Genomic DNA, 19,107 nt, shown 5'->3' with positions numbered 1-19,107 from the left:
GGGGTAAGGGTGCCTGGGCACCTGCCCATTCTGTCCGTCGGGGGCGTAACCAGATCATTTACAGTGAAATGGGGGGGTAAGGTGGCCTGGGCACCTGTCCCTTCTGTCAGACAGGGGCATAACCAGACCTTTTACAGTAGGGTGGGGAGTGGGGGGTAAGGGTGCCTGGTCACCTGCCCATTCTGTCCGATGGGGGCGTAACCAGACCTTTTACAGTGGTGGAGGGTGGGGTAAGGGTACCTGAGCACCTGCCCCTGTGGTAGAAAAATTATACATGAACCTCTCTGATAACACAGAAAGTCACTTAGAATAAAAGTCTGGACCTCTTAGTTTGGCGAGTAAAGAAAATCTCTTTTATTCCAGCAAGTTCAGCAAAGCGCTCCCATCACACTCTGGCACTCGGTACCAAGTCACCCCCAGCACACAGAGCAACCAGTTGATAAACCATAACTCCCAGTTCCCAATAAGTCCTGATTGTTCACAAAACACCAACAAACCAAGCTGAAACGTATAACAAACACAATTCTCCTGCTCCATTGGTTCACCATGGTAGCAAGGTTAAGTTCACCCATTTTGCTCAATTTACCAGAATCTGTCTCAGCTTCTAGACTCTACTTGAGATATGTATATAGATATTGATTATATGACATTGAATCACTGTTAATGTTTAGGTGTTCCATTGATTAATGATTAACACATTGACGTATTGTCATTGAATCACTGCAAATACATGGTTAACATATGATTAGTATGATTAACATGATTACTTATACATTTGCACTACAGCGTAACATATATATTATCTACTGCAACTATTTTATTAAGCTATAACTCTTTGTGCACCAGTTGGGGCGGCTTCGAGTCTCTTCCTGCAAGTGGTTTCTCCCCCCCTCTGCTCCACTGTCTGCCCCTCCAAGGTCCGAGCTTCTGCGGAGCCAACTGCAGGCAACTATCACAAAGCGAGGTCACATAGTATTCAAAACAATCTCTTCTTGCCTAAGGTCTAAGACATAATAGACCCAATATGCCTCCCCTCCAGGGCCTACCAATGTCCAATTCTACTTCCACACCCCTTCTGTCTGACAGGGGCGTAACAAGACCATTTATAGTGGAGTGGGGGGGTAAGGTGGCTTGGGCACCTGCCCCTTCTGTCCGACAGGGGCGTAACCAGACCATTTACAGTGGGGTGGGGGGGGGGGTAAGGGTGCCTAAGCACACCATTTACAGTGGGGTGGGGGGTAAGGGTCCCTGGGCACATGCCCCTTTTGTCCGACAGGGGCACAACCAGACCTTTTACAGTGAGGTGGGGGGGTTGGTAAGGCTGGCTGAGCACCTGCCCCTTCTGTCTGACGGGGGCATAACCAGACCTTTTACAGTGAGGTGGGGGGGTTGGTAAGGCTGGCTGAGCACCTGCCCCTTCTGTCTGACGGGGGCATAACCAGGCCTATTACACTGGAGTGGGGGGTAATTATTTGATAAAACAAATTTCATTATTTAATCAAATAAATAAAAAATTGTATTAACTAGATATAATTATGTTTTCCAATGCTTTTTGTTTCTGTTATGTCTCCAGTTAAATGGTTATTATATACATTGATTTAGTGTTATTGTGTTAGTTATGTTCAGCTGCAGCAGTAAAGTGAATTTAACTTAATCCACCAGAATGTGGTTTCATTGTTACTCGGTTATGCTTTGGGTGACGCTGAACCAGTACATTAATAGAACAGAACAGAAAGCCCTTATTGTCGTTGTACAGGGAGGAAATACAGTAAATAGGCATAAATATATAAAATGTACATATACAGGGGAGGGGGAAAGCCCCCCCACTCATCAGGATTACATTTAGTTACATTTTAGTCAGAGACAAAAACTTATTTTGCATGTTTATTCAGCTCACTGAACACAGGCATTTATTTTTGTCAAAAGGATTATAAAGGTTAAAATGCAGAGATTTTACCTTTTTGCCAGGAGAACCAGTAACACGTCACAGTGACACTGAGGAGTTTAGAAAAACCCGAAACCCTGGATAGAGGGGCTCAGTGAATGAGGAGGTGAATCTGTGCAGGAGGGTCAGTCCATCAGAGGAGACTCTGTAGAAGGACAGAGCACCAGCCCCCCAGTCCAGATATACTCCTACTCTGCGGGAGCGTCGGGGCCGTATGGGTATGAGAGTCAGTTTATTATTGTGCAGGACTAAGTAAGTGCGAATATCACAGTACAGAACCCATGACTTGTCATTGTATCCAAGCCAACAGTCACTCCCTCCTTTCCTCCCAATCCCTTTATATGTCACTCCTATCCAGGTTCCACCTCCATTCCACTCAGTCTCCCAGTAACAGTGACCAGTCAGACACTCTCTGCATAGAACTTGGGTGCACCCGTCAAATCGCTCTGGATGAACAGGATATGGCTGCAGTGGCCCCCATGTCACCTTCCTGTTCCCCCCTGACAGAGACAGGAATCTGTTTGCTGTGTTGGGGTCCAGTGTCAGCTGGCAGGAGTCTGTAGGCAGGAGGAAGAGCCGCTAATAACATCAGGCAGACTGGCATCTCCGCCATTTTATCACTTACATTTAGGCTGTACTGAATTTATCTGTGCAATATAAAAACAGCACAGCTTCCCCGAACGAAACGGGAACTGAAGTATATGAAATAGGTCAGGAAATGTCGGACGCCGCAACGCCGGCGGGAAGAGCCGCCAAAATAATGCGTATGCTAAACTAACAGCTTAATTACGGGTAAATAAAATTACAAAGTAGCGACATTCATCAGACACATTCACCACAAGCATATTTAAACACCAATATTTGGCACCAGAGATTAATACTAAAAGTAGCAGCGCTAACCGCAGACTGAGGAGAGAGTCCGGCATCAGCGCCGGTTTAGAAGAGAGAGAGGTAAGGAGCATGAACTGATTACATCTGGCTGCAGAATCCGCAAGGAGGGTCTCTACTGTGGGGTTGGAAACTCCACTCCTGACCCAGACACGGCGCTACTAAAGAGAACTCAGTAGTTCCTGATGTTGCACTGACGTCATTTCCACCGCTCTTGTGGAGATTATGTGATTCCTACGCCCCCTAGTGTTGGTATATCCTACGTTATACAGAGTGATACGATATAATCCTAGTGGCGATAATAATAATAATAATAATCTATCCTATATTATTATAATACATTATTATGATTTATTATAAGTAATAATATTACTTATATAATACTACAATTATATATAAAATGTTGCATTAATGTTTAACATTATACAGACACATATAAAATTATACGAATTATTATAATAATACTATAATAATTATTAATTCTAATAATAATATCTCTATCCTATACTTCGGCTCTGTTTCTGAAGTTTGCATAACGTCATGTCCGGGAGTGGACGTCATGTGATTTCTAGTTCCACAGTGGAGATCCTCCTAGCGGAGACGCCCAGTGTTCTGCAGACAGACCACTCTGCCAGTTTGGGGAAGACTACAGGTGCCGTCTAGGAAAATACTAACGAATCTCAAAAACATAAAAGTAAACTCACCGCATGTGCATAAAGAACAAACGCAAAGGATTTCTTTGTGAAATCAAAGACGCAAAATTATATCAGAACATATTTTAACCCTGTTACACTCCCACAGAAAGACGATATAAGCATCTATAAAGTATTTGTTTGTACAAAAAAAAGATGAATGAATTAATAGTATTTTTGGTGATGCCTGTTTTGTCTGTGGGCGGCACGGCAAGAAGGTCCTTGGTTTGGTCCCGGGTCCTTTCTGTGTGGAGTTCACATGCTCTCCCTGTGTTTGCGTGGGTTTCCGCTGGGGGCTCTGGTTTCCCAAAGCGTGCAGGTCAGGCTTATTGCAAGGTTAAATTGTGTGTGTGTGTGTGTGTGTGTGTGCGCTCCCTGTGGTGTGTTGACACCTGCCCAGGGTTGGTTCCTGCCTGCGCCCCTTGTTCCCGGGATAGGCCCCCCTGTGACCCTAGTTAGGATTAAGCGTTGATGGATGGCTGGATGTTTTGTCTGTTTTGTTTTTTCCTATTGGATACTGTCTAAACTGTCACACAGAGAGAAACTCACCTAAATACAAACATGGAAATCCATCTACATACAGTGCAAAAAGCCACACTCATCACAACAATTGTGTGAATACAACCATAACATAGTATTAATGGTATAATAAATAAAAACATGCATACACACTTACATTTCTGTAAGCCTGGTCTGGTCCTGCACTCTCCACTGTGGTCCACACTATAGGAAAAGCAGAATGACATAGTGTCACGCCCACGGAGGCGGGACGCGACAGGTGTAGCTCGTCCACAAAGGACTGACTGCCTTTATAAGCAGAACGGGACCCGCTATGCGTCGCGAAGTATTGAGCTAATGATTTACAGCCATACCAAGCGTTTTTCTCGTCTCTCGTCTGCCCTTCTCTCCCGTCCTTACCTGTTATCCTGTTGTGCGACCCTCACCCTCTTGCCTTCCCTCCTCAGACCCGTTCCCGTACCTGACCTGCCTTCCCCGCTGAGCCCGGCATCTCCTGTTCCCCCTTCCTTGTGTGTCCTGGTCTCGTGCTTACCCGTCGGACGGATCTCCCAGTTAACGAACCCAGCCTACGGACTACGACACCGATTCCTGCTCGCCCCCTCGGTCCCGTGCCATCGGATATCTCCTGGAGAGATCGCTCCCTCGCCTACTGCGCTTTCCCCCTGCGCATCGGCAGAGAAGGTTGCGCTCCTCCGAGGCAGGAAACCCATCTCTTCCTCTCCCCTCCTTCCGGAGCCTTTAATAAAGCTCCTTCACCCCTGCATACCTGGATCTCCTTCTCCATTCTTGTTCGGGGCTGACACATAGTACTGCTGTATCCATTTATTTATTGGTGCCTCTTCTTCACATACATGCATAAGTATCTGTAGCGTGTCAGACTCACACTCTGTACTCACTTCAGCTTCTCCAGTTTACAGCTGGGATCCTCCAGTACAACAGAGAGCAGCTTCACTCCTGAGTCTCCTGGGTGATTGTAGCTCAGATCCAGCTCTCTCAGGTGTGAGGAGGTTGACCTCAGAGCTGAAGCCAGGGAAGAACAGCCTTCTTCTGTGACTCTACAGCCTGTCAGCCTGCAGAGAGACAGACAAAAACTCTCCAATAAATAATATCATCCCACCATTAAAAGTACTACTTTTAAGCAAATATGTCTGGTCTAATAAATAGTTCAGTAATTGCAGTTTACAGCATGGAAAACTGAGTAATACTGACCTCAGTATCTCTCATTTACAGTGTGGAATACTATCTCAGTTGTACTGTAAAATACCCGTGGCCTGTGGTTTAACCTGTGTGCCAGTTGCAGTGTCATTGTGAAATACTAGTTTACTATTTGACCTGACAAATATGACTGACCTCAGTATCCCCAGTCTACAGTGTGGAATACCCAGTAATACTGACCTCAGTATCTCCAGTTTACACTGTGAATCCCCCAGTCCAGGAGAGAGCAGCTTCACTCCTGAATCCTGCAGGTCATTGTCACTCAGGTCCAGCTCTCTCAGGGGTGAGCAGTATGATCTTAGAGCTGAAGTCAGCGCCTCACAGCATTTCTCTGTGAGATTACAGCTGTTCAGCCTGCAAAAGGAGTCGTGTTATTATACACACACAGACCAGTATAAATCCTACACATCAGTGATCATAGTGATACAAAATATCAAATCAAACTTTTTTTCAGCATAATAAAGAGAATTAGTAGCTAAACACTACATTAAATCACCACAGTTATAAACATGATTAAATATGGTACATATTTTTCTGATAATTATCATGTTCGCCGTCATGAAGAGTATAGTGAACATTTTCACTTCAAAGCACAAATATCCTGAAAGATTTTGTGTGGAGAACATTCAAGAATTGGATCAATCTACACAAATGAGCAGCTGTTGGCACAATACAGGATCTCCTGTGAGTTTACTGTGTATGTTGGCCATTTTTTGCAGTCATATAATCATTGATAGTGGATAAGTCTATCATAATTTAACAGCATATAGTTTCAATAAAATTTCAATTTCAAGTCATACAGACCATATTCCCAATAATTTTCTGTACTGTATGTGTTATATTGCATTATCTTCCAGAGCCAGTTTGAATGAGGGCCTGAGTGTGAATATGCCCTAAAATACATTCAGTCACAGGTTCATTACAATATATCAGATATTTTGTTGCGATGTCCTTGAAACTCTCTACCCAGCTCCATCCTCCAATATTGGTCGATTCCTACTGCAAACCACTTTTTAATTCACTGCTGTTTAATGATCTTAAAGGGCCAGTTACCCTGAGACTCTTTAATATCTGCATAAGTATTTTCATAAAGCTCTGAGCAGCTCTGTAGCTGAGTGATCAGCACTACAGCCGACCATCTATGGTTTTGGGTTCATTTCCAGCCTGGGATATGTGTGTGTGTGTGTGTGTGTGTGTTTATGTGGGATTTGAATGATGTCCAGAGGAATTTATGCTTTTTAAATGACACCTGAATTCCTGATCCTGTGAGTGAAATCCTTTTTTCTGTATTGCTCTACCTGGGAACTTATGAAATCACCAATACCCTAATTGTAGGACTACCAATCCATTCAGATATGCTTTTTAAAGGAACATTGATTTAAAGAAATATTTATGATACTTCATTCATCCCCATGAGGAAATTGTCTTCTTCACCCATCCCATTCTGTTCCATGAGACACACAGACACACACAGGTGAGAGGAAGTTTGGGGTCACAGCGCAGGGTCGGCCAGCATCCAGCGCCCCTGCAGTGATTGGCATTACGGGATTTGCTCAAGGGCCCAGCAATGACATCACTCTGCCGGCCAGGAGATCTGAACCAGCGACCTTCCACTCACAGGTACAGAGTCCGAACATTCTGTGAAACTCTGGCTCTTGGCTGTTTGTTGCACAAAGGACGGTCAAGGAAAACCTGTTACTTTTTTACTACATCACTAACTTCAGTCAATATAAAATCTGGCTTCCAAAATGTCATGGTGAAAAAAAATCCAGCCTCGTGATTAATCCTCAGTGGAAATAAATGTTACATTTTCATTATATACTTTATACAATGTTAATATAAAACGGCACAACTGGAGGTGTTGTTATTGGTGGGAAAGCACACAGAGATTATTTGTACATGTACTGTGACAATAAAGATATTCTATTCTATTCTTCCATCAGCCAGGACCAGCTAGAGCCAGCAGAGGGCGACAGTGAGCAGCCAGAGACAGCAGTCATACAGACGCTCCCAGCTCTGGGCTCCATCACATGAACACACCTGCTGATAATAACACTCACATACCATTTATACACTCTGTGGATAAAGAGCCCTCACTGTTTCTATAGCAGGTTAGGATGCTGTGCCTGTGATCAGAAGGCAGACTGGATGGGAACGGAAATGTCACTTTTTTGTTTGTTACTACATCACTACCTTCAGTCATTATAAAGTCTGGGGTCCAGATTAGCTACTGCTATAGAAACAGCTGTAGTCGAGATTATCAAAATAATAATAATATTCATCAGACATTTCAAACAATATTCATGTATTACTGCCAACACCAGACATGATTTCCCATCCCCACGTCACTTACAGAGCCGTCCTGGAGTTCTTGACCACAGGCAGCAGCCTCCAGTGCTCATTATCTGATCTGATAAATTTCTTCAGATCAAACACATCCAGCTCCTCATCTGACATCAGCATCACAAAGGCCAGAGCTGAGTACTGTGCAGGTGAGAGTCCTTCTGCTGAAAGGCTTCCTGAATTCAGGTATCCTTCTACTTCCTCTACTAGAGAATTGTCACCCAGCTCAGTCAGACAGTGGAACAGGTTGATGGTCCTTTCTGGAGATAAATTCTCCTGTATTTTCTCCCTGATGTATTGGATGTATTTCCTAATGTTATATGAGCTGGTTCCTGTCTGTCCCAGTAGCCATTTTAAGGATCTTATTAAAGTGGTATGTGAGCTGGTTCTTGTCTGTCCCAGTAGTTTTTGTAACAGAGTCTTATTGGAATCTGTTGAGAGGCCCAGGAGGAAGCGGAGGTAGAGGTCCAAGTGTCCATTCTTGCTCTCTAATGCCTGATCCACTGCAGTCTCCAGAAGGTCAGCTGATGAGTTTGAAAGAAACACATATAAAGCAGCGAGATACTCCTGGATGCTCAGATGCACAAAGCAGTACACCTTCTCCTGATACAACCCATATTCCTCCTTAAAGACTTCTGTGCACACTCCAGAGTGAACTGAAGCTTCAGCGACATCAATGTCATTCTCTGTCAGATCTTGCTCATAAAATATGAGATTGCCTTTCTCAAGGTTGTCAAAAGCCAGTTTACCAAGTTTTAAAAGGAATTCCTTGTTGTATTCATTAAGCTTGGTTTCATAGTTTTTCATATACTTGTCTTTTTTTAAACTCCCCTGAAAGATCAGGAAGTGTGTGTACATTTCAGTCAGAGTCCTTGGAATTTCTCCCCTGTCAGTCTCACTAAAAATTCTCTTAAGCACAGTGGCTGAAATCCAGCAGAACACAGGTATGTGGCACATGATGAAGAGGCTCCTTGATGATTTCACATGTGTGATAATCCTGCTGGCCAGGCTCTGATCACTGAATCTCCTCCTGAAATACTCCTCCTTCTGGGCATCACTGAACCCTCGTATCTCTGTCACCTGCTGGACAAACTCAGGAGGCATCTGATTGGTTGCTGCTGGCCGGGAGGTTATCCAGAGGAGAGCGGATGGAAGCAGATTCCCCTTAATGAGGTTAGTCAACAGCACATCCAGTGACGTTTTCTTTGTTACATCAAACCAGCTCTCATTGTTCTGAAAATTTAGAGGAAGGCGACATTCATCCAGACCATCAAAGATGAACAAGACTTTGTACCTAAACAGCTCAGTGGATTCAAGTGATTTCAGTTCTGGGACAAAGCAGTGAAGCAGTTCGATCAGACTGTATTCCTCCTTAATCAAATTCAGATCTCGGAAAGGAAGAGCAAATATGAAGTGAACATCCTGGTTTGCTTTTCCTTCTGCCCAGTCGAGAATAAATTTCTGCACAGAGACTGTTTTCCCGATACCTGCCACCCCTTTAGTGAGTACAGTTCTGATAGGTGTCTCACGCCCACATAAGGGTTTAAATATATCATTGCAATTGACTGTAATATCTTCTGTTCGCCGTTTCTTGGGTGCTGTTTCAATCTGTCTCACTTCATGCTCATCATTGACTCCTCCAGTCCCACCTTCAGTTATGTAGAGTTCTGTGTAAATCTCACTGAGAAGTGTTGGCTGTCCTTCCTTAGCTTTCCCTTCAAATACACGCTCGCATTTCTGCTTCAGGGTACATTTGATTCTGTGCAGATATTGCGGCATGAGCTGTCCTGAAAAGAAATGAGAGGAAAATGCATTAATTCTGATTCTGACCAGTATGAGAGGAAAAATATTTTCCAAGAACACACTTTTTTACACATACAAGTCCAGATATTTCACTGTGACAAATGTGAAATGTAGTCTTACCATACAAATTTTACCGCAAACCCCCCAAAAACAGTACTGTGCATAAGTCTTAGGCAGACAAGGAAAATGTTTAAAGTAATGCTGTCAACGTTAACGAGTTAATGGTTGCGATTAATCAGGAAACCTTAATGCTCTATTTTATTTTTAATGCAAATTAATCATGTAAGCTGATCCAGGGCCATAGGTTTCGTATTGTGGTTCTCGGCAGACCGCACAGCGGCAGCGAAAGACGAGGAGGCTCTTCTGAAGGGGAGAACAATGTCCTGTTATTAAGTCCTTAAAAAGACTAACACAGGTACTCAACAAGCACCAAAGCACCATGAGACGGAAACACAGGGAGGTCAGATGCCGGACAGTCAGGCACACAAACTGTGGGTAATTTATATAATGACTAAAGACACGTGAGGATCGGCAGGGTTCACGCAAGACACAGGCAAGGGCACACAGGACAATGGGGAACAGCACAGGGATTTACAATAACAAACACAACAGGGCTGTGAACATGGCTGGCGAGCATGCTGGGATATGCTAATAGGCTCCTGCTATACGGAAGCCCTCCCACCGGCGCTACAGTATTAACATTGGGGGGGCGGGTATATCAGGACCAGAGGTGTGACATCAAGTCGCATTATAGGGTTAGTATGGTGTCTCTCTGCTTACGGGTCTGTGAGAGGGTCTGCCAGCAGGGGGCGTGTTTCCTAACTATGTAAGTCAGCAACTTTGCTTTTAGGAAATGCAGCCCAGAGTGGGAGACTGAACCATTTTACCTTTGTCCTATGTTAGCTTTCTGTTCCTATCTCTTATCTTAAATGGGTCGGTGCCGACCCGTGTCTTAAATCAGCCATAAAATACCCTCAAAACAATTATTTATCATAGAATTAGTTTCTTATCTCTTGGTTACCTTGTTAGGCTTCCTTATCCATGAAAAAATTGCTTTTAATATTTTTGGTGTGGCTTTCTGGACCTTTCTTTTGACAGCTTACCTCTCGTTTTCAGTTTAAAAAAATATATAAAATAAACCTCAAGACAATTATATAAATAAACTGAATTGGTCTTATCTTGCCTTACATGTATCTGCATGCCTTGCCTTGATTTTGTTTTAATTTATTTTGTTTAAATAGAGATTCCTGACAAAGTCAAAAAGCCTTGATGCAGTACACAAATTTATGTGGTGTTTTTATGCATTGTAAACTTACAAACGGGTCGGTGCCGACCGTAACACAATAGCAAGGTTATGGAGAGTAGGGGGTCTCTTGGTGAAAATGGTCAGAAAAAAACATACATTATGTGATGAGTTAAATTTGTTGTATGTGCTTTATTTTTTGTAAACCAAGAATTCCAATTATAACTCATAAATCATCAAAACCAAGATGTTATATTTAAAAAAACATGTGATTCCTCTGACCAGTTTGTATCTGCATTTCTTTGTTCCAAGACCACACATGTATTTGTTTCATCTTCCAAAAAATACTAACAAATAGCCGACCGGCATTTTAAACATGTGATTAATTATAATTAATCACAGCCTATTATTCTGACTAACTGGACCATTTTTTAATCGATTGACACCACGAGTTGAAAGCCAATTATCTGGGAAGTAAGTTGCTCTGGAAAAAAAAGCCTAAAGCATCACTTCAGCTCCCAAACCTCCTCAGGGGCACCACAGCCAGTCCATGTGTTTGTTACATTTCACCACCAGCTCACTTCATTCACTAATTAAATTAGTAAAAATGTCAATGAGATATTTATTAGCCACATGACGTGTGATAGTGGTCAAGTCAAAAAATACATGGATGTACGATTTCTGCAAATACCGGGGTGACTTTAGGAAAGTTTTTGGATTGGCTCACAAACCAAAATGAAGATCCTTTTCTCTGGCTGCTTAAGACTTTTGCACAGTACTGTACATGTACAGAATGTTATGAGGCTCTTACTCCTCTCCAGCATGTCAGCGAGATCATTTTGCTTCATGGTCCTCAGGATGTACAGTATGATCTTCAGAGCTCCCTCTCTGCCACAGGTCTTCTGCATCTGACCATCATTGTCTGGGCCATTGTTCTCCTCCAGCAGAGGCTCAGAGAATTCTGGGTAATTCTGATCTAGGTACCTCACAAACTTCTTAAGCTCATCCTTTAGGAACTTTACGGCTTTGTCCTCTAGTGACTAAAATAAACAGTCACAGTTAAGTATTGCTACTTGCATCAAACCTTTTCAAAGTTTCATTGGTGAATCATACTTTAAAATATATTTCCTTTAACATGATGGATTTCTTATTATACGGCTGTATAAAATATAGGCTAATTCATGTAGTAGCTAAGAAAACAAATATATGAGTAACAAATACAGACCTTCAATATGGATGATAAACCCGATTTATCATGTAGATCTGAACTGCATTCTTCCATTTGGTCTCTGTCAATGAGGCAGAAAAGTTAATCTAATTCAATCCAATTCAAATTTATTTATGTAGTACACTTTCAAAATATTATATTGTCTCAAAGTGCTTTACATTGTCCCTACAAAATGCCCCCAGAGAGCCAGCCAGAGGCGACAGTGGGTTTTTTGAGGGGGGGGGACAGCATGTGGCTCAGCAGAGTAAGCCTCTGGGCCTGTGATCAGAAGGTCGCCGGTTTATGCCCGGCCTCAGCAGAGTAAGCCTCTGGGCCTGTGATCAGAAGGTCGCCGGTTTATGCCCAGCCTCAGCAGAGTAAGCCTCTGGGCCTGTGATCAGAAGGTCGCCGGTTTATTCCCAGCCTCAGCAGAGTAAGCCTCTGGGCCTGTGATCATTAGGTCGCCGGTTTATGCCCAGCCTCAGCAGAGTAAGCCTGTGGGCCTGTGATCAGAAGGTCGCCGGTTTATTCCCAGCCTCAGCAGAACAGTCACATGTCTTTGGACCCTTGAGCAAAGCCCTTAACTCCCAGCTGGACAGGAAGCAGCATCAGGCTCATGCTGGCAGAGACACATGCATCATGCCTGGTGCCACTTTGCAGCAGATGCTGAACAAGACCCTTTATCTTAACTGGCACTGGACATTTTATTTGCTAAACTAAGGTTTACTTTACTCATAAAAATGATAAATTTACCAACAAAGTGAGTGCAAAAATGCTGCCTTAATTAAACTGAGTAAATCCTATAGGGTGGTACTGTGAAAATAGGTAGACTTTATTTTAAAAACTTTATATTTTATTTCCAAAAAGTAGGCAGATTTAACTCAAAAAACATGAGGTTAAATGGTAAGACCTTACTTAACAGGGCACAAATAATATAGTATGACTTGTGTATTAATTAACCACAGACCAATCAAAAAGAAAACATCCATTGATGTGATAACCTGGCCAGTCAGTAGATTCAGGCACTCAGCTGACTTCACTTTATTGGTGTATAACGTTGCTGAGCTATAAAACTGATCCAGTCATTGGCTTTTAAGTATTTGCTGATCTAAATTCAAATGGCGACTTTTTTTGGCAATGTGAAAATAAATAGACGGGTCTTTGACAGTTTTTTCCTGTTTGTTTAGTTTTCGTTATGTGGCCATTTTGGATCGGAGGGATGATCTGCTGCTCGCCTCTGGTATGAAAGAACTGGCTGATTGTGGAAGAAAAAGGCGAAGAAAGAAGATGGCGAGGTCTTTTTATTAAGCTACACATATTAAAGTGCTGCTCTAGCTAGGAGCCCAGTTTACTTTTATGTTATGGCCTGACTATAGACCCAGAGAGACATGCATGCTAGTGGCTGTAACACTGTTACCTCTCAGTGCTTTTTCTGTTACACTCCACAGGGGGGCGCATTTCAGAATCAGCTTCCTCCATTTTTGTGCCGATCCAGACCAGATGATTCCTGCTGGGGCCTCTGTGAACATGAAGAGTAAATAGATACATACATAAACAATATCTAGTACTCAGCACTTTTACATCGAATCAACACACTCGGTCTCCATTCCGTTACTCTGACACATTTCATGTCCGGGCTGCAGACTGACTTTCTCCACATGCCTTGTAGGCGGAACTGCATGTCTGTTATAGCCGAACAAAACTACAGCTAAAAGCGGCCCTGGGGACCAAATTGTTTGTCCATTATAAGCGAAATTCTGTTATATGACAGTCCGCTATATCCGATGCTTTTTCTGAATGTTCTTAAAGGCGCATGGCCGGGACCAGCGGACCTCGTCCGTTATAGACGATATTCAGTTATAAGCGAGTCCACTATAATGGGATTTTACTGTAATAATTTTGGAATTAATTGGAATGCTAAGATGTGATTTTATAGGCTTTATTATATTGATTATGTTGCACTCTCAGCTATGTTCTCTGTATTATGGAAGTATCACACAGAGGATTACATCAGAAAAGATGATTTTTATGCTCTGCTTTCTCGTCTTGCTTTTACTCACAGCACTGACTACAGGGTTCCATTTTTTTCTCACTTCCTACTGCCATCTGTTTATCGAACCTCTGTTTCAGATTTTAAAACCAAGCTAAAAACGTTTCTTTTTGCTAAGGCATTTAACCTTCCATATGCATAATGTGTAATCTGTAATCTGTTTTCTGTGTACTTTCTCTGTAAGGCATGTAAAAGCGCTATATAAATAAAATGTATTATTATTAGCGCTGTCAAATTATTAAAATTATTAAATTCGACTAACCACGATTAAATATAATTAATTTTTAATCTATGTTAATCGCATTTAATTTTGCATGAGCAAATAGATTCAAGAAAAAAGGGAATATACACTCACCTAAAGGATTATTAGGAACACCTGTTCAATTTCTCATTAATGCAATTATCTAATCAACCAATCACATGGCAGTTGCTTCAATGCATTTAGGGGTGTGGTCCTGGTCAAGACAATCTCCTGAACTCCAAAATGAATGTCAGAATGGGAAAGAAAGGTGATTTAAGCAATTTTGAGCGTGGCATGGTTGTTGGTGCCAGACGGGCCGGTCTGAGTATTTCACAATCTGCTTAGTTACTTTGATTTTCACGCACAACCATTTCTAGGGTTTACAAAGAATGGTGTGCAAAGGGAAAAACATCCAGTATGCGGCAGTCCTGTGGGCGAAAATGCCTTGTTGATGCTAGAGGTCAGAGGAGAATGGCCCGACTGATTCAAGCTGATAGAAGAGCAACTTTGACTGAAATAACCACTCGTTACAACCGAGGTATGCAGCAAAGCATTTGTGAAGCCACAACACGCACAACCTTGAGGCGGATGGGCTACAACAGCAGAAGAGCCCACCGGGTACCACTCATCTCCACTACAAATAGGAAAAAGAGGCTACAATTTGCACAAGCTCACCAAAATTGGACAGTTGAAGACTGGAAAAATGTTGCCTGGTCTGATGAGTCTCGATTTCTGTTGAGACATTCAAATGGTAGAGTCAGAATTTGGCGTAAACAGAATGAGAACATGGATCCATCATGCCTTGTTACCACTGTGCAGGCTGGTGGTGGTGGTGTGGGAGATGTTTTCTTGGCACACTTTAGGCTCCTTAGTGCCAATTGGGTGTCGTTTAAATGCCACGGCCTACCTGAGCATTGTTTCTGACCATGTCCATCCCTTTATGAACACCATGTACCCATCCTCTGATGGCTACTTCCAGCAGGATAATGCACCATGTCACAAAGCTTGAATCATTTCAAATTGGTTTCTTGAACATGACAATGAGTTCACTGTACTAAAATGGCCCCCACAGTCACCAGATCTCAACCCAATAAAGCATCTTTGGGATGTGGTGGAACGGGAGCTTCGTGCCCTGGATGTGCATCCCACAAATCTCCATCAACTGCAAGATGCTATCCTATCAATATGGGCCAACATTTCTAAAGAATCCTTTCAGCACCTTGTTGAATCAATGCCACGTAGAATTAAGGCAGTTCTGAAGGCGAAAGGGTTCCTAATAATCCTTTAGGTGAGTGTATATGCACTTAACATATTTACTGAACATCTTGAACACAAGTCGGATGCAATCCATCTGCCACAGAAGTGCAATACCATGGACCCATATCAAAAAGCAAGATTTTTTGCTTAGCCCAACAACTTGTCGGATTTAAGGTACCTCAGTTTAAGTGGTCTTTATCTTCTTTCACTTACAATTAGCCCAAACTACCGTAAATCCGACAAATAATCCGACTAATCACGAAATCCAATTCTAGCCTGGTTAATTGCCATTGTTAGCAATATCAGTTGATAACACATTACGCGTTACAGTAGATGTAGTGCTTAAACAGTATAAAACTACAACTTTCCCTTCTATTGATAAAGGGCGCAGCCATCTTTGATTCTGAACTCGGGATCCTCTGTGCTGCTCTGAGATATTTCTCAGATCTCCAAGAAACGGGAGTGCGCATGTTGTTGTTCTGAATCGGGAGAAGGGCGAACGAGCAGGGCGTAGGGAAGCAGAGTCCAGGAGACGTAAATCCAAGGCAAAGGGATTTATTGAGGGCAGACGGACAGACAGGTGGGAACAATCAGGAATTGACATGAGGTAATGAGGGGGCGTGGCACACACGAGGATCGTTCGGAGCTGATCGTGACAGTTGTCACTTCCAGCTTCAAAACTCGGAAACTGACTCGGAATATGAGTTCCGAGGGCAAATGGAACACACCAAAATTGCCCGAAATGGGTTGACAGAGACATTTCAGGGACTTTGAGTCATTCTGCACTACAGATGGGCTAATTGCATTAAAAATTTTAATCAGATTAATCATGATGATGGATTAATCCGCGTTATACTACGGGACCGTTGAATGCTTGAATCTGATTGGCTGACGAACGTTCTGAGGTGTGCAATTATTTTCAGGGAAACGCACGGCGAACGTAGTTCCAGGCAGCTCTCTTGACCGTATTACAGTTCCATATCACTTCGCATAGTTAACTTTAATAACGGAAATTAGCATACAGTACCTATACAGCACACAGGACTAACAAAAACAACAACATGACAGACGATTTTCCGAAAGTAAATTTTAATATTTACGGTGAATATGAAACTTTCAACAACTGGGCTGCAGCAGTATTAGACAGTCCAGATGAAAAACAACATAAACGGAAGCGGACATCAAAGGCAGCCAGCAACAACAAAAGACATAAAACGATCAGCGAAGAACAGCTAGACATACTCGAGGGAGAAAAACACGAAGAAAACACCAAAAAAACAACAGCTAATGACGTTTTGGAACTACAGTAGCAAAAGAGTCGTTGGATGAGATGCGGAAGAAATAATCCTACTCACAATAGCGATTTAAGTAGAAAAACCGGACGAATCCCTTGAAATATATCATCTGATCGATGTCTTGAGGTGTGGCAACCGTAGTATAAGCGGAATAATTGACTCCGGACCGTTGAATTATTAGAAAAATAATGCACACCCGAGGTGGTAATGCGGCCACGACGCGAAGCGGGTTGCCACACCTCAAGACATCGCTCAGATGATATATTTCAAGGGATTCGTCCGGTTTTTCTACTTAAATCGCTATTGTGAGTAGGATTATTTCTTCCGCATATTTCTCCGCTTCGCGTCGTGGCCGCATTACCACCTCGGGTGTGCATTATTTTTCTAATAATTCAACGGCCCGTCGTCAATTATTCCTTACTTAACCCGTTAATTTTGACAGCCCTAATTATTATTATTATTACTATTAAGTATCAGCAGCAGCACTGCTAGTGCAGCGACAGCAGGCGTAGGTGCTGCCAGTGTAGAGTACTGTATAAACTGGCCTAACACCTTTCCGCATGTATTACATATCATCCAAGGTCAAGACTAGTAACTGAAACAGCTTTTTAACAGTAAATTCTCACTGTTTTATGATTTTCCCCAGGACTGGAATCATTTACTTTGATGCCACAAGTGATAGTGAGGTGGCCAAATGTAAGTCAACTTAAAATTTTAAAGCAATACAGTAACAATTTTTGGTCTGAAACATTTTTTTCTTTTTACAGTGCATAACAACTTCAATGCACTCAAACAAAATACACTCAAAGTAGTACACTGAAACAACTGAGAGTCAAAATGATTTTTTACACTGTTCTCCTGGCTTCGATTCAGCATTCACACCCCCCCGTACACACCTCTAAAAACTGGCTGCTTGTTATCATTCTTCTGCACATGCGGGTCACTGCAGGCCTGTGGCCAGTTCACCCTGGAATCTGATACTGGCTGCATTTTAGAAATAACATGAACAGGCAAAGAAAAGGATCTGAGCAGAAAATCCAAATTGAGTACCTGGGCTTGCTGTGTTAATGTTGCCTTTGTTGAGAAAATTTTATTTATATTTTTATCTCAAGTTCTTCATACTCAAAACATCTTTTTGAAACACCTCACATTTTTTGAGGCACCCAGGTAACTCGTTTTTGTAAATTTAAGATGCATAATTTTTTACAGTATATAACTAAAAGTTTGGAGGCTTTTTCTCTGTTGTGTTAGGGAAATTCAAAACATATGATGTAAAATTTTAATTTAGAGGTTAATTATTCATAAAATAAGAAAATTAATGGACATGTGTCACGTTCAACGCCGAACGCTCCTCGTGTGTGCCACGCCCCCTCATTACCTCCTGTCGAAACCTGATTTATCTCACCTGTTGCCTGTTACGTTTGCCTAGTCTCATGTATTTAGTCCTAGTCTCAGTCAGTGTTCCCCAGATCTGTCATTGTGATGTACTGTAATGTTACCCGTCGTTCTTCCCCGTCTTGTGGATTCTGCCGTAATAAACCCCGTTTGCCCTACTTCCTGGCTCCGTATCCCTGCTTCCCGGATCGCCTTCTGCCCGACCGTGACAACATATTTCCATTTTATACTCTGTGCTGAGGCTGGTCAGACAGGTCCAGCAAGGAACAGGAAGTAAGTATGTGCAACACGTACATAAAGGAAAATATGCCCAGTGTTTATTACTATTATCACATTGATCTATTTAGTAAGTAATGTAACAAAGTACTGTGTAAGTAGAATTCCTGTACAAAACAGCTTACAGAGGAACACTGAGACAAACCCGCAAAGATAGTTATGACCAATAGTATCATTCTTGTATGACTAATGAGAGTGATTTAAAATAATTAATTTGCAAGAGTTTTTTAACATTATCTTTACTTTGGTCTTCAGCATGTCACACTTCTTGTCCTGGAATTAAAAATCATAAACTGCTGCTAAAGTAATTAATATCATTTTGTTAAAATATTCTCCATCTTACCAGACAAGACGAGGTGATACTGGCTCTGGAGAGAGAAATTCCTGGTTATAAAGAAGTAGCAACTTCCTTTTTTGTAGTTATGTGGCGTGACAGAGCACATGACATTGTGAAAGGTGGGCGGAACAGTTCAGAGGATGGACAGAGGGACGGATAGATAGACAGACAGATAGACCCATCAGAGAAATTCTTCTCTGCATTACAAGGGCACCCCAGAGATAGCCACAGTTCTTGCACTAGAAGGGCAATTCATAATGCCCCCCTTTTTCATTGTAAGGGCATAACATTACATTTTCTTCACTAGATGGGCTCTCATAAACACACATACTGTATTCTTTTGTTCTATAGGGCACATCATCTCACATGAAGGGGGCACCCTAGATGGCATGCTTCTGTCA

General features: G+C 42.3%; 1 protein-coding gene across 1 annotated transcript; it reads right to left on the bottom strand.

Moving 5' to 3' along the window:
• Window positions 1-330: 330 nt before the first annotated feature.
• On the bottom strand, window positions 331-18,794 carry LOC111837907 (protein NLRC3-like). Its single transcript, XM_072703517.1, has 9 exons — window positions 18,713-18,794; window positions 13,273-13,374; window positions 11,874-11,937; window positions 11,460-11,688; window positions 7,613-9,389; window positions 5,440-5,613; window positions 4,941-5,114; window positions 4,202-4,248; window positions 331-2,502 (listed from the first exon to the last, which is right to left on the bottom strand). Exons 2-9 carry the CDS (start codon window positions 13,332-13,334, stop codon window positions 1,985-1,987), a joined length of 3,045 nt encoding a protein of 1,014 aa, XP_072559618.1. The 5' UTR covers window positions 13,335-13,374; window positions 18,713-18,794; the 3' UTR covers window positions 331-1,984.
• Between the last annotated feature and the right edge of the window lie 313 nt (window positions 18,795-19,107).

Source organism: Paramormyrops kingsleyae, chromosome 20 (assembly GCF_048594095.1).
Source record: "Paramormyrops kingsleyae isolate MSU_618 chromosome 20, PKINGS_0.4, whole genome shotgun sequence".
Classification (NCBI taxonomy): Eukaryota; Metazoa; Chordata; class Actinopteri; order Osteoglossiformes; family Mormyridae; genus Paramormyrops; species Paramormyrops kingsleyae.
This window is presented reverse-complemented; position numbering and strand designations above follow the sequence as displayed.

What these genes read in the sequence shown, in the direction of transcription:
- LOC111837907 (XM_072703517.1), bottom strand. Translation starts at nt 13,334, where the DNA reads ATGGAGGAAGCTGATTCTGAAATGCGCCCCCCTGTGGAGTGTAACAGA. An exon ending in TGTAAACTGGAGAAGCTGAA is followed by an intron (nt 4,249 to 4,940) that starts GTGAGTACAGAG and finishes CTTTTCCTATAG; the next exon opens with TGTGGACCACAGTGGAGAGT. An exon ending in CAGACCAGGCTTACAGAAAT is followed by an intron (nt 2,503 to 4,201) that starts GTAAGTGTGTAT and finishes TCCTGCCTACAG; the next exon opens with ACTCCTGCCAGCTGACACTG.